Raw genomic sequence first — 16,751 nt, forward strand, 5'->3', positions numbered from 1 at the left:
GTTATGAATCAGCTGCTGCCTCGGCCGTGATGTCACAGGAAGTCCTGCCTCAGTCATTGGATGCTTCAAAGATCAGTTCACTTCTTTGATGTTGGATATTTTATAATATTTCCGGATTGTTGTAGTTTTCTTGATGTTCTCTGATCACCTCATTCAAAATGAGACGTTTTATTAATGGAGTTAATCATTAAAAGCTGGAATTAATGTGAGATGTCTTTCTGCTGATGACTTTTTTGAGTACAGAACAAAAGAACTGATACTGAGCTTGGCTTGGAAAAAAGAGAGAGACCCACTTCAACGGGATCCTGCAGATTCCTGAAGAGGAAAAAGAAGAAACCTCATCAGAAGAACGTCTCTTATAGTAACACAGGAGAGACAACGGTGGAGAAAGAGTCACTCACAGTATTCTGATTCTGATTCTAAGGAAATCCTCCAGACAGAGCTGCAGGATCAGAACCGAAGCATCCACTGTGACATGTTGGAGAATGCTCTGGAGATTCTGCTGAGCCCCAGCGGAGTCTGCAAACGACAGCCGAGCTCCTCGTGAGGAAAAGTCGACTATGTGACAATAATAATCCCGGTAAGATCTATTGGACCCATCAGTCTGCTCGGAACCGCCGACCCACGCTGCTGATTTCTGATGGACATAAACACTGTTGACAACAGTTAACATTCCAAAGTGAATTCCTTTCCCGGTATAGATCGTTCACAGATCACTGTGAAGGCGTTCAGGTGGGTTTTGTTTCTGCTCGTATTAATGAACCCGTTCAACTGCTAATGTGTCCAAAGTCAAGAAACTATTGTAAGAAAGTCTGGGAGGTAAAAAGGAGAATAAAAAACCCACTAACTGTGTGTACTGAAAATCTCCATGAGAGGTTGATACCGGGTCACACATGGACGGGCCTGCAGCTTTCAGTGTTCAGAGTTTAAGGTTGTGTTTTGTTGCTCAGACTCAGTAAGTTTGACATGAGGAGCATCAGACTGACCTCCACATGAAGAACACGAGGAACTACAACATTCTGGATTAAACAGGATTTATTCTTCTTATAGAAAAGGAACCGACGAGGCATCACAATGTTAATTTCTACTAAGTGACTTTCCAGCTCAGTGTGCAGATCATTGACACGGAGGAGCATTGCATCCTGGGTAAAAGATTTATCACAAACATTTACACAGACCAACAGATGATGACAGAACGTTTATTAAAAAAATATTCAACATCAGAGCTGCAGGATCCTCCGCTGTCCTGACTCGTGGCAGGACTGGAATGTCTGGTGCTGATCCGACCCATTTAACAAAGAGAATAAATTCTGAGACATTAACATTTAAAAATGACTGAATGAGGTCGTTCAAACTTCAGCCGGTACAAACAGTTCACTGTCCTCACTCTCATAACGTCTCTCCAGATCAGGTGTAACACAGAGTCGGTGTCTCTGATCATGCAGGTGTGTATCTGTCACTTCAGATAATAACAACACTAAAGACTTCAAACCAGCTGGAAGGTTTACAGTGACCTCAGTGAGAGAAACATAGAGTTTAATGACAACCAGGAAGTAAACCCTCCTACAAACAACACAAACACATACATGATGTAAGATAATAACTAACTGATAGCTAATATTACTTCATCATTAACATCATAATATGTTGATATCAGTCATTAAATACATTTAAATTGTCCTGAAGAAATGCAGTAAAGTACAAAGTGCTCCTGACAGTAATCTGATTCCTTTACAGTCCAGCAGGTGGCGGGGTTACACCGGAAACTGACCCGGAACAACAGAAGAAGAAGGGGCTGCGCGGGCGCCCCCTGGTGGATGTTCACTGTTGTTGACATGACGGTCAGAGAGTTTCAATGGAGACAAAGTGGGAATAAAACATCTCTTCAGAGCCGCTAAACGGTCACCAGGTAAGACCGACTCACCTGAGAACACACACGTCACTGCACCTGAAGAACCGACACGTGACGGTGACGGGGCTAGTATTAGCTTAGCATCCAGCTTTACAAACAGCTGAGAGGAGCTGGCAACAGTTGGCCTGATCTCTGCCGGCTGATGCTAATGCTAACGTTAACGTTAACGTTCAGCAGTCGGGATGTTCTTGTTAAAACATCGAAACTCGAGCTAATAGCGCGGAGCTAACTGAGGTTTCATTTAGCTTGTAGCCAGTTAGCATCACAGTGTGCAGATTAACGTGTGAGCTAACAGCAACGGACGATGCTACTGTTTACTTAGCCGGTTAACGGTAACTGCGTCTGAACTCAGCCGCATAAGTTTACATGAATGCTATGCTAAGCTAACAGTGTTATTTAAACTGTCGGAGCTAATGCTAACGCTAGAGCCGCTTCTCCGCAACATGTTCACATTAACACTAAGCTAACGGCAGTAGTGAGAGACAGAGGGCTCATTCTCCGTCCGGTCTGACCGAGTTAGCTTCGTGCTAACATCAGCTGACTGAAGACCAACATCACAGACACTCAGTCATCAGCTGAGGGTCCATTTAAAGGACACATCCACAGTTTTATTAAAGAGAGACAGACAGAAGATGGAGGAGACTAAACGATCAGTCAGTTATCAATATGAGTGAAGACACAGGGCCGGTTGTAGTTAAAGTATTAATAGGATTAATAAACTTTATTTTTGTGCCTTCGTCTGCAGCTCAAAGTGTTCGTGGAGAAGAAGTCGCCTGAAAATAAACAGCTTCAAAATGTAAAGAGAGAGAGAGAGAGTGTGTGTGTGTGGTTACATTCATACTGCTGCTGATCAATAATGTGATCACAGCCATTAAACATGAACTGAATCTGTGTTGATGACTCCAGTCTGATTGGTGTCAGTGAAGTGACTGTGAGACACAGTGACCTGCAGACAGTTTATTGATTAACACATCAGTGATCAATGGTGTGATCAATAGTTCTGTCAGTGTGTGAATGTCAGCCTGTCTTTACTCCCTCTGACTGTAATCTGTAATCTGATCGAGGGATTACAGCCCGTCTGAGGGCCCGGTTGCTCCGCACCTCCTCCCCCGCTGGCCGGCACTAACACAGCTCCAGGCTCAACCGGGCCTGATCCAGTTGCCACTTTTGTGTGTCTTATTTTGTGTTGTTACAACCCCTTTATACACACACACACATACAGACACACACACACACAGCAGCTGTAACACACCCTGGGTCATCATCCTCCCACCAACAGTGTAAAACATTATTTATATAAAATGTATATGAGAGTTCTATTTTGTACTTTTTCTTCCTTTTTTATTGTATTGTTTTTTCTTTTAATATTATTATGGTTTATTACAAAAGCCTGTCCTTCGGCTGCTGTGATGAAGGAATTCCCCGTTTGTGGGACAAATAAAGGAAATTTTTATTCTGATTCTGATCCTTCTAACCTGTATCAGACTGAATCTGATTTGATCTGTGAGAGAAGGTGTGTTGTCGCTGTTCAACCAATCACAGAGCCGACTGGTCTGTTGTCTGTGAATGAAGTTCTGCAGTTCAGCATGTGTTGTGATCGGACCTGCTGCTCCGTCTCTGACCTGTGACCTCTGTTTCAGTGGAGGAGGGCGGAGCTTCATGATGGAGGACACAGAACTGGAGGTTTCCCCCGCCCCCTCCGATCAGAACAGCCCCTGCCCCTCCCCCTCCCTGTCCATCTCGTCCTCCCCCTCGCTGTCCCTCCCCTCCACGCCATCGTCCTCCTGCGGGGCCCCCCCAGCGGTCACTCCCCCTCTGGGCGTCATCAGTGAAGGTCTGAGCGAGCTCAGCCTGGTGATCAATGCTGAGGTGGCCCACCGGGCATGTCAGGAGGTGCTGCAGAAAGTGAAGCTGAAGCAGGACGACTGTGAAGTCACTGGCATGCAGAATGGCGAGGGGGTGGAGCCTCAGGTGCCCTCTGTTACTCTGAACTCTGTGGTGAAACCTCTGAAGATCCGAGAGGAGGACGACCCTGACGGCCTCGCCCCCGGCTCGGTGAAGAGTGCCCGGCGGCGACAGAGACACAATCCCTCCAAACAGTCGTGGCTGCTGCGCCTGTTTGAGTCCAAGCTGTTTGACGTTTCCATGGCGATCTCTTACCTGCACAAGTCCAAGGAGCCCGGCGTCCAGGCGTACATCGGGAACCGCCTCTTCAGCTTCCCCCACGAGGATGTGGACTTCTACCTGCCGCAGCTGCTCAACATGTACATCCACATGGACGAGGACGTAGGGGACGCCATCAAGCCATACGTGGTGGGTGTGGTCAGGAGAGGGGGCGGGGCTTAACAGCATGTCATCATACGATTGTCCAGCTTTGTATCTGCTTGATCGACCCTCATTGAATATCCAGTCACCAGCGTTAACCCTGTGTGTGGTCTTGCAGGTTCACCGCTGCAGACAGAGTATCTCCTTCAGCCTGACGTGTGCCTGGCTGCTGGGAGCGTACTCCTCCGACATGCACATCTCCACCCAGCGCCACTCCAGAGGAACCAAACTGAGGAAGCTCATCCTGTCTGATGAACTCAAACCTGCAGGGCCTCGAGCTCGCAGGGACCCTCTGACTCTAACGCCTTTCTGTCCCGTGGCGATCCCCAACGCCGGCCCCGGGCCCCTTGGAGGAGAACACGGCCTGTCGCCCTCCAAGCGCACACATCAGCGCTCCAAATCAGATGCTACAGTCAGCATCAGTCTGAGCAGCAACCTGAAGAGGACGGCGAGTAACCCGAAGGTGGAGAGCAGCCAGGACGAGGTAACACCAGCTACACCAGCAAGTCCAGCAACACCACAAATGCCAGCAACACCACAAACACCAGCAACACCACAAACACCAGCAACACCTCAAACACCAGCAACACGATTAACACCAGCAACACGATTAACACCAGCAACACCACAAACACCAGCAACACCTCAAACACCAGCAACACCACAAACACCAGCAACACCACAAACACCAGCAACACCTCAAACACCAGCAACACGATTAACACCAGCAACATGATTAACACCAGCAACACCACAAACACCAGCAACACCACAAACACCAGCAACACCTCAAACACCAGCAACACGATTAACACCAGCAACATGATTAACACCAGCAACACCACAAACACCAGCAACACCACAAACACCAGCAACACCTCAAACACCAGCAACACCACAAACACCAGGAACACCAGGAACACCAGCAACACCTCAAACACCACAAACACCAGCAACACCTCAAACACCAGCAACACCACAAACACCAGCAACACCACAAACACCAGCAACATGATTAACACCAGCAACACCAGGAACACCAGCAACACCTCAAACACCAGCAACACGATTAACACCAGCAACATGATTAACACCAGCAACACCAGGAACACCAGCAACACCACAAACACCAGCAACATGATTAACACCAGCAAGTCCACAAACACCAGCAACACCACAAACACCAGCAACATGATTAACACCAGCAACACCAGGAACACCAGCAACACCAGCAACACCAGCAACTCCACAAACACCAGCAACACCACAGACACCAGCAACACCACAAACACCAGCAACACCACAAACACCAGCAACACCACAAACACCAGCAACATGATTAACACCAGCAACTCCACAAACACCAGCAACACCACAAACACCAGCAACATGATTAACACCAGCAACACCACAAACACCAGCAACACCACAAACACCACAAACACCAGCAACACCACAGACACCAGCAACACCTCAAACACCAGCAACACCAGCAACTCCACAAACACCAGCAACATGATTAACACCAGCAACTCCACAAACACCAGCAACACCACAGACACCAGCAACATGATTAACACCAGCAACACCACAGACACCAGCAACACCACAAACACCAGCAACACCACAAACACCAGCACACCACAGACACCAGCAACACCACAAACACCAGCAAACACCACAAACACCAGCAACACCACAGACACCAGCAACATGATTAACACCAGCAACACCACAAACACCAGCAACATGATTAACACCAGCAACACCACAAACACCAGCAACATGATTAACACCAGCAACACCAGCAACACCACAGACACCAGCAACACCACAAACACCAGCAACACCACAAACACCAGCAACACCACAAACACCAGCAACACCTCAAACACCAGCAACACCACAGACACCAGCAACATGATTAACACCAGCAACAACACAAACACCAGCAACATGATTAACACCAGCAACACCAGGAACACCAGCAACACCACAAACACCAGCAACATGATTAACACCAGCAACACCACAAACACCAGCAACATGATTAACACCAGCAACTCCACAAACACCAGCAGCACCACAAACACCAGCAACACCACAAACACCAGCAACATGATTAACACCAGCAACTCCACAAACACCAGCAGCACCACAAACACCAGCAACACCACAAACACCAGCAACATGATTAACACCAGCAACACCTCAAACACCAGCAACACCAGCAACTCCACAAACACCAGCAACCCCACAGACACCAGCAACACCACAAACACCAGCAACACCACAAACACCAGCAACATGATTAACACCAGCAACACCTCAAACACCACAAACACCAGCAACACCATAAACACCAGCAACATGATTAACACCAGCAACTCCACAAACACCACAAACACCAGCAACACCAGCAACACCACAAACACCAGCAACATGATTAACACCAGCAACTCCACAACACCACAAACACCAGCAACACCACAAACACCAGCAACACCACAAACACCAGGAACACCACAGACACCAGCAAACACCACAGACACCAGCAACATGATTAACACCAGCAACTCCACAAACACCAGCAACACCAGCAACACCACAAACACCAGCAACACCACAGACACCAGCAACATGATTAACACCAGCAACTCCACAAACACCACAAACACCAGCAACTCCACAAACACCAGCAACACCACAAACACCAGCAACATGATTAACACCAGCAACTCCACAAACACCACAAACACCAGCAACACCACAAACACCAGCAACACCACAAACACCAGGAACACCACAGACACCAGCAACACCACAGACACCAGCAACATGATTAACACCAGCAACTCCACAAACACCACAAACACCAGCAACACCACAAACACCAGCAACACCACAGACACCAGCAACATGATTAACACCAGCAACTCCACAAACACCACAAACACCAGCAACACCACAAACACCAGCAACACCACAGACACCAGTAACACCACAAACACCAGTAACACCACAAACACCAGCAACACCACAGACACCAGCAACACCATAGACACCAACAACACCACAAACACCAGCAACACCACAAACACCAGCAACACCAGCAACACAACAAACACCAGCAACACAACAAACACCAGCAACACCTCAAACACCACAAACACCAGCAACACCAGCAACACCACAAACACCAGCAACACCACAAACACCAGCAACACCTCAACACCAGCAACACCTCAAACACCACAAACACCAGCAACACCACAGACACCAGCAACATGATTAACACCAGCAACACCTCAAACACCAGCAACACCACAAACACCAGCAACACCACAAACACCAGCAACACCACAGACACCAGCAACACCACAGACACCAGCAACTCCACAAACACCAGCAACTCCACAGACACCAGCAACACCACAGACACCAGCAACACCACAAACACCAGCAACTCCACAAACACCAGCAACACCACAAACACCAGCAACACCTCAAACACCAGCAACACCACAGACACCAGCAACACCACAAACACCAGCAACACCTCAAATACCAGCAGCACCTCAAACACCAGCAACACCACAAACACCAGCAACACCACAAACACCAGCAACTCCACAAACACCAGCAACACCTCAAACACCACAAACACCAGCAACACCACAAACACCAGCAACACCACAAACACCAGCAACACCACAAACACCAGCAACACCACAAACACCAGCAACACCAGCAACACCACAAACACCAGCAACACCACAAACACCAGCAACACCACACACACCAGCAACTCCACAAACACCAGCAACACCTCAAACACCAGCAACACCAGCAACACCACAAACACCAGCAACACCTCAAACACCACAAATACCAGGAACACCAGCAACACCACAAACACCAGGAACACCTCAAACACCACAAACACCAGCAACACCACAAACACCAGCAACTCCAGCAACTCCACAAACACCAGCAACACCACAAACACCAGCAACACCAGCAACTCCACAAACACCAGGAACACCTCAAACACCACAAACACCAGCAACACCACAAACACCAGCAACACCACAAACACCAGCAACACCACAAACACCAGCAACACCACAAACACCAGCAACACCAGCAACACAACAAACACCAGCAACACCTCAAACACCACAAACACCAGCAACACAACAAACACCAGCAACACCTCAAACACCACAAACACCAGCAACACCAGCAACACCACAACACCAGCAACACCACAAACACCAGCAACACCTCAAACACCAGCAACACCTCAAACACCAGCAACACCACAAACACCAGCAACACCACAAACACCAGCAACACCTCAAACACCAGCAACACCTCAAACACCACAAACACCAGCAACACCACAGACACCAGCAACATGATTAACACCAGCAACACCACAAACACCAGCAACACCACAAACACCAGCAAACACCACAAACACCAGCAACACCACAGACACCAGCAACACCACAAACACCAGCAACACCACAGACACCAGCAACACCACAAACACCAGCAACACCTCAAACACCAGCAACTCCACAGACACCAGCAACACCACAGACACCAGCAACACCACAAACACCAGCAACTCCACAAACACCAGCAACACCACAAACACCAGCAACACCACAAACACCAGCAACACCACAGACACCAGCAACACCACAAACACCAGCAACACCTCAAACACCAGCAACACCACAAACACCAGCAACACCACAAACACCAGCAACACCACAAACACCACAAACACCAGCAACACCTCAAACACCAGCAACACCACAAACACCAGCAACACCACAAACACCAGCAACACCACACAACTCCACAAACACCAGCAACTCCACAAACACCAGCAACACCACAGACACCAGCAACACCACAAACACCAGCAACTCCACAAACACCAGCAACACCACAAACACCAGCAACACATCAAACACCAGCAACACCACAGACACCAGCAACACCACAAACACCAGCAACACCTCAAACACCAGCAACACCACAAACACCAGCAACACCTCAAACACCAGCAACTCCACAAACACCAGCAACACCTCAAACACCAGCAACACCTCAAACACCAGCAACACCACAAACACCAGCAACACCACAAACACCAGCAACACCACAAACACCAGCAACTCCACAAACACCAGCAACACCTCAAACACCAGCAACACCAGCAACACCACAAACACCAGCAACACCTCAAACACCACAAATACCAGGAACACCAGCAACACCACAAACACCAGGAACTCCAGCAACTCCACAAACACCAGCAACACCTCAAACACCACAAATACCAGGAACACCAGCAACACCACAAACACCAGCAACACCAGCAACTCCACAAACACCAGGAACACCTCAAACACCACAAACACCAGCAACACCACAAACACCAGCAACTCCAGCAACTCCACAAACACCAGCAACACCTCAAACACCACAAATACCAGGAACACCAGCAACACCACAAACACCAGCAACACCAGCAACTCCACAAACACCAGCAACACCTCAAACACCACAAATACCAGGAACACCAGCAACTCCACAAACACCAGGAACACCTCAAACACCACAAACACCAGCAACTCCACAAACACCAGGAACACCTCAAACACCACAAACACCAGCAACACCACAAACACCAGCAACACCACAAACACCAGCAACACCACAAACACCAGGAACACCACAAACACCAGCAACACAATAATAGAAGTTCTGTTTGTGAGAAGCGGACTCTAACTACGGCTCCATCAGAGGGACACGCTTTGCTTCCATCAGAGAAACATGAAGACCAGAACATAATGTTTGGGTCTCATTAAACATGTTTCTGTTGTGAATCATTTAAACTACAGTTCCTGAATGTAACATGGTTGACCTCTGACCTCCTCAGGACAGCAGCTCCAGCTCTGACAGTCTGGAGTTTGAGACTGGTCCCGTAAGTTCCTGTCCTCCCCGCAGGGTGCATTGTGGGAAATAAAGTGTGTTGGAGGCTGTGGGTTCTGGTTCTGGTTCTGGTTCAGTCTTAGACGGTCCAGCTCAAACTGAGAAGCTGCTCGTCTGTAGACTCGACCGTCACTTCCTCGTTCTGTTTCTGTTGGAGCCAATCAGCTGTTGATGTTGTGGGAGAACCAATTAAGACTCAAAGTGATCTGTCGTCATGTCTCCTGTCTGAAGGTCGTCCTGAAGAGACGTCAGCCACAAACACTGAGTCCTCTAATAACATCCTGTCTGTCTGTGTGTCTGTCAGCCGGTGCGTCTGGCCCCTCAGAGGGAGTTCATCAAGTCTCTGATGGGCATCGGGAAGCGTTTGGCAACTCTGCCAACTAAAGAGCAGAAGACTCAGCGGCTGATCTCAGAACTGTCGCTACTCAACCACAAACTGCCGGCTCGAGTCTGGCTGCCGACCGCCGCCTTCGACCACCACGTGGTCCGAGTGCCGCACACACAGGCCGTGGTGTTAAACTCCAAAGACAAGGTGACAACACACACACACACACACACACACACACACACACTAACCCTTTAGTTTTATCTTATTGGGATTAAGAAGTGATTTGATACAGGAGAAGAAGAAGAAGACATTCTCGTGACGTCACACTGTGAGATGATGACCTCAGCTGGTCATGTGACCCGTTTTGACCTCTGACCCCTCAGGCTCCGTACCTCATCTACGTGGAAGTTCTGGAATGTGAGAACTTTGAGACGTCGAGCGTTCCAATCCGGATTCCAGAGAACCGTATCAGGAGCACGCGTTCTGTGGAGAACCTGCCAGACTGCGGCATGACTGCAGAGCAGCGAGCCGGCAGCTTCTCCACCGTCCCCAACTACGACAACGACGACGAGGCGTGGTCAGTGGACGACATCGGAGAGCTGCAGGTGGAGGTGAGAGGACGCTCACAGGACGTGATGTCATCACAGCTGTTTTCAAACAGGACGTGATGTCATCACAGCTGTTTTCACTAGGGATGATCCGATCACGTGATCGGATATATAAAAATATGTGTGTATATTTATTCTCTTTATTTTTGATCAGATCTATAATATTTCAAAACAAATGGGAAAAATGTGCGTGCACAAGGCACGGGTCGGGTATTAATAAACAAGTCGTCCATTCATTTGTCACAATAATGGATTAATGGATTGGATTTGTATGGCGCTTTTCAAGTCACCCAAAGTGCCTGACAGTGTTCCAGGTTCCATTCATTCACACTCAGTCATACTGGTGGTGGTAAACTACGATAGTAGCCACAGCTGCCCTGCGGCAGACTGACGGAAGCGCGGCTGCCATTCAGCGCCTACGGGCCCTCCGACCACCACCTCAAACATACAGCAGTCATACACATTCACACGAGGCGAGGTGGGTGAAGTTTCTTGCCCAAGGACACAACGACCATGATGCAGTTGGCCGGGCGGGGATCGAACCGCCGACCCTCCGAACACAGGCCGACCCGCTCTACCACCTGAGCCACGGTCCCACGGTCGATGGAACTTCATTGAAAGCAGAGCTCCACCAAAGAGCCTGCAGTCGTTGTGGAAGGTTATCTGATGTGTCAGTGATTCTCCTGTATGCATTCTGCTGCTGGATTTTCAGCGCCGCTGCAAAAAAAAAGACATGATTTTTGTAGGTTTAATATCACGGGGGGCGAATGGTGAATTTAAGTTGCACACAGTGAAAGCACTACACTCTAAGTTATCTTTAAATCGATTATTATTGTCATTACTGCTATTTGTATCATTTCTACAAGTCACTGTTTAAGTTGAGTGACTGAAATCCTCATCATCCTATTCAAAGGCTGCAACAGGCGACTCATTGAACCGGGGTGAAGTTAGTTTCAGGTTGGATATTCAGCGGATCTTCACTCGGGTCCAGCTGAGACTCTACTGAGGTTCTCCCAGTGTGAGCAGCAGGACGACGGTCAGCTCACCTCCAGAGCCTCCCGCTGAATCACTGAGACTGATTTAGGGACCGTCATTAAATTACTTAGGATAAATATATTAATATAAAATAATTGCAGTTTATTTGATATCCTCCATGTCATGTGACCCAGTGACTCCAAACCAGCAGCAGATTGAATCAGTAAACTGGAGAAATGAGACACAGCTATTGTTATTGTATTTTAGTGCTTCCTCTATTTTATATGAATATTTATATGCAGATTTTTTATTTTTTTTCTCAGTAGCTTCCATGTCATGTGACCCACTGACTTCTCAAACAGATTCTGTTTCCATAAAAAATCTATAATAATAGATATAGAGTATAATAGATATTATAATCTATAATAATATATAATAATAATAATGGTAAAATAGTTCTCTCATGCTCAAGAGGTTGGACGTGTGGGGCAAACTATTTCTTTCTTAGCTGAAGCAACAACAGGACAAACTAAATGTAAAGAGAGACGCAGTGGAGCCGGATATTTTCCTGCTTTTGTGTCCTTTGCCATTCACACCTTTGATAAAATAAGGTGACTAAAATAAAAAAATAAGGGACATCCTGGATCTGTTTCTTCGCTCTTCTTCATATTTCAATGTATTATAGAAGTATCGGATCGGGACTCGGTATCGGCAGACTCGGACTCGGGGGGGCAAAAGAACCTGATCGGGACATCCCTAGTTTTCACTCAGGATGTGATGTCGGCATTATTACAGGATGTTCATTAAATCTACTTGAACAATGTACTTCATCTCCTTCTGTCCTCGTCTCCTTCTGTCCTCGTCTCCTTCTGTCCTCGTCTCCTTCTGTCTCCTTCTGTCCTTGTCTCCTTCTGTCCTCGTCTCCTTCTGTCCTCGTCTCCTTCTGTCCTCGTCTCCTTCTGTCCTTGTCTCCTTCTGTCCTCGTCTCCTTCCCTCCCTGCAGCTGCCAGAGATCCACACCAACAGCTGTGACAACATCAGTCAGTTCTCAGTGGACAGCATCACCAGTCTGGAGAGTAAAGAGCCGGTGTTCATCGCAGCCGGAGACATCAGGTCTGTAACACACAGTACATGTACACACAGTACACACAGTACATGTACACACAGTAGGTACAGTGTGTGTGTCCGTGTGATGTTTCAGGCGCCGTCTGTCGGAGCAGCTGGCTCAGGCGCCCACCACCTTCAAACGGGACCCAGAGGACCCGTCAGCTGTGGCCCTGAAGGAGCCCTGGGAGGAGAAGGTCCGGTAGGTGGAGTCACTGTAGTTTATGGTTCTGACCGTAGCTAAATGGTTTTGACCGTAGTTAATGGTTCTGACCGGGTTTACCTTCCCGCCTGGTCCGTGTCCTGCAGGAGGATCAGAGAAGGATCTCCGTACGGTCACCTTCCTCACTGGCGGCTGCTGTCGGTCATCGTTAAATGTGGAGACGACCTGAGACAGGAGCTGCTCGCCTTCCAGGTGCTGCAGCAGCTCAAGGTAACGCTCTGACATCAGCACCATCACATGATCAGAACCCACTGAGATGGTCTGTATTGATGGGGGCCAGTCTAACGTATGAACCCTGTGCTGTCAGTCCATCTGGGAGCAGGAGCGCGTCCCCCTCTGGATCAAGCCCTATAAGATCCTGGTGCTGTCGTCGGACTCTGGGATGATCGAGCCGGTGGTCAACGCCGTGTCCCTCCACCAGGTGAAGAAACAGAGTCAGCTGTCTCTGCTCGACTACTTCCTGCAGGAACACGGCGCTCCGACCACCGAGGCCTTCCTGTCGGCTCAGAGAAACTTCGTCCAGAGCTGTGCCGGGTACAGCCTCATCTGTTACCTGCTGCAGGTCAAAGACAGGTGAGACCTGCAGGTCCCAGTCAGACCATCGCTGCTGTCCTTCAGAAAGTTCTAAACCTCTGTTCTGACCCCTCAGGCACAACGGGAACATCCTCCTGGACTCTGAAGGTCACATCATCCACATAGACTTCGGCTTCATCCTTTCCAGTTCTCCCAAGAACCTCGGCTTCGAGACGTCGGCCTTCAAACTCACCACAGAGTTCGTGGATGTGAGTTCATCTCGTTATCTGCAGCAGGTTCCATCGGTCCGACGATCAGTTCTGGAAGTTCTTTAACAGGTTCTGTTGGTCAACAGTGGGCTTCCGGAGGCCCACACAGTGAAGGAATATGTTGTTCTAGTGGCCACTAAGGGGTTCTAGTGGGTCAGTGAGGGAGTTCTTGTGGTCATGTAGATGAATGAAGAGTGACATTTATTGATTTATTATATTGTAATCCGTGTGTGTGTGTGTGTGTGTGTGTGTTTGTCAGGTGATGGGCGGTCCAGATGGCGACATGTTTAACTACTATAAGATGTTGATGCTTCAGGGTCTGATCGCAGCCAGAAAACACATGGACAGAGTTCTGCAGATAGTGGAGATCATGCAGCAGGGTGAGCGATCTCACACGCACGCACACACACACGCACACGCACGCACGCACGCACGCACACACACACACGCACGCACGCACTGTACTGACGGTCCGCCCCCTGCAGGCTCCCAGCTGCCATGTTTCCATGGATCCAGCACCATGCGAGGGCTGAAGGAGCGTTTCCACATGAGCCTGACGGAGGAGCAGCTGCAGCTGCTGGTCGACCAGCTGGTGGACGGATCCATGAGGTCACTGACCACCAAACTGTACGATGGCTTCCAGTACCTCACCAATGGCATCATGTGACCTGTGCGTGTGCGTGCATGTGCGTGCGTGCGTGTGTGTGTGTGCGCGTGTGTGCGTGAGAGAGCAGCAGTGAACAAAGACTGTCTACAGACTGAGGAGGACGATGATCCTCCTGCTTTTATAAGTCGACAGCAGAGACGATGAGCCTTTCTCTGTCTGTCCTCCTCTTCCTCTTTTTATTCTTTGATTCCACTGTCAAATTCTTCTTCTTCTTTGTCTTCTTCTTCTCTTGGTTTGTTGAATGTTTTGTTTTCTCATCTTTTCATTGGAAGAATTCTGTATTCTGTTCATCTTGTTTGCTTCCAGCTCGCTCCCTCTTCTCCCATTTCTCCCTCTTCCTCTTCTTCCTCTTCTCCCATTTCTCCCATTTCTCCCTCTTCTTTTTTTCTTTTTCCATATTTGGGCACATTTCCCTGATTGGCTCCTCAGCTGGACTCTAAGCCAATTAGAGTGTGGCCCAGTTTTAGTTTTAAATGTGAACACTCAGCAGGTGGGCAGTGTTTTGCAGGTAGGAAGCAGGAAACAGAGACTTTTGCCATAGAAACTGAAGCTGCTGATGCTTTAAAGGACCATCCCGGTGTTTTTTTTCATGTTTTAACTGACTGTTAACCAGTTTGTCCACTTTGACCCATTAAAACAAACCAGTGTCGACCTGCAGCGCCTCGTCACAGCTTCATGTCTCCCATCAAACTAACACTTGAGTTTCATTTGTTCTGGAGGTTGAGATCTCACCCTGCTGATGAGACGGTGACACTGTTCAACAGGTAAACATCAGGAGCAGAGGGAATATTCTCAACTTCTGTTTCGTCACATGCGTCCAGAGCTGAACTCATGTCAGAAATAACAGCTTAACCAATTGAATTATGAATATTAGTAACATTAAAATGATGAAGATGAAGATGAAGATGGTAGAAGTGGAGCAGGACTGCAGCAGCTGAGAGGTTTAATCAAAAAGGAAAGTTTTAAGTCTGCTTCTGGATCAGCTGGAGAGTTGCAGCCTGATTAAAGGAATTATGATAATCCAGCCGGGAGGGAGAGAGTGACCGGGTTCTCTGCAGCTCTCAGAGACACGATGTTCCTGATTTCCGGAAATGTCCGAAGGTGGAGGAAGGTGGAGGAAGGTGGAGGAAGGTGGAGGAAGGCGTTCTTTGATGTGGCTCTTGCATTTGTATAGCGCTTTTCCAGTCTACCGCTCAAAGCGCTTTACAATACATACACATTCACACATTCTCACATCCATACACTGATGGAGGAGGCTGCCATGCAAGGCACCATTTGGGGTTCAGTAGGAGACGTCCACATGCAGCTGGGAGGAGCCAGGATTCGAACCAGTGACCTTTTGATTGCTAGATGACCCGCTCTACAGCCGCCCTGGGAGTTAAAGGACAAATCCTGATCAAAGATGACTCCCACATTCTTTACTGTGGTGCTGGTGGTCCGAGTGACGTGATCCGGAGGAACCTTTTCAGTGGATCATGTGTCTCTAACAGGTCCAGGGCTCAGAACCACAACCTGTCTGAGCTGAGAACAGAAAGTTGCAGGTCATCAATGTTTTTATGTCATCAGGCTTAAAAGAGAAGTATCACTGTGTCATCTGCATAATGAAGAAATGAATGAGTTTTTCTAATAAAGGTCCGTCTGCAGCCGCCTGACTTCATCTCACATCAGATCATCATCACCATCATCATCACCATCATCATCATCATCACCATCATCATCACCATCATCATCATCACCACCATCACCACCACCATCATCATCATCACCACCATCATCATCACCATCATCATCATCATCACCACCATCATCATC

At 48.4% G+C, this 16,751-nt stretch overlaps 1 protein-coding gene across 2 annotated transcripts; it reads left to right on the forward strand.

Moving 5' to 3' along the window:
* Positions 1–1,772: 1,772 nt before the first annotated feature.
* Positions 1,773–15,596, forward strand: pi4kb (phosphatidylinositol 4-kinase, catalytic, beta). Of its 2 annotated transcripts, XM_030416967.1 has the most exons (13): positions 1,773–1,909; positions 3,553–4,225; positions 4,356–4,721; positions 10,200–10,244; positions 10,557–10,784; positions 10,964–11,191; positions 13,167–13,276; positions 13,365–13,469; positions 13,577–13,700; positions 13,798–14,063; positions 14,140–14,272; positions 14,532–14,652; positions 14,758–15,596. In XM_030416967.1, the coding sequence occupies exons 2-13, from the start codon at positions 3,572–3,574 to the stop codon at positions 14,937–14,939; spliced, it is 2,562 nt and encodes an 853-aa protein (XP_030272827.1). In that variant the 5' UTR covers positions 1,773–1,909; positions 3,553–3,571; the 3' UTR covers positions 14,940–15,596. The 2 variants fall into 2 exon arrangements, with proteins under 2 accessions (XP_030272827.1, XP_030272826.1); XM_030416966.1 differs by lacking the exon at positions 10,200–10,244.
* Positions 15,597–16,751: the final 1,155 nt, after the last annotated feature.

Source organism: Sparus aurata, chromosome 5 (assembly GCF_900880675.1).
Source record: "Sparus aurata chromosome 5, fSpaAur1.1, whole genome shotgun sequence".
NCBI lineage: Eukaryota > Metazoa > Chordata > Actinopteri > Spariformes > Sparidae > Sparus > Sparus aurata.

Bases quoted from the DNA above. Each gene is read 5' to 3' on its own strand.
- pi4kb (XM_030416967.1), top strand. From the start codon at position 3,572: ATGATGGAGGACACAGAACTGGAGGTTTCCCCCGCCCCCTCCGATCAG. The intron at 4,226-4,355 runs GTGGGTGTGGTC...GTGGTCTTGCAG, and splicing joins ACGCCATCAAGCCATACGTG to GTTCACCGCTGCAGACAGAG. The intron at 14,273-14,531 runs GTGAGTTCATCT...TGTGTTTGTCAG, and splicing joins TCACCACAGAGTTCGTGGAT to GTGATGGGCGGTCCAGATGG.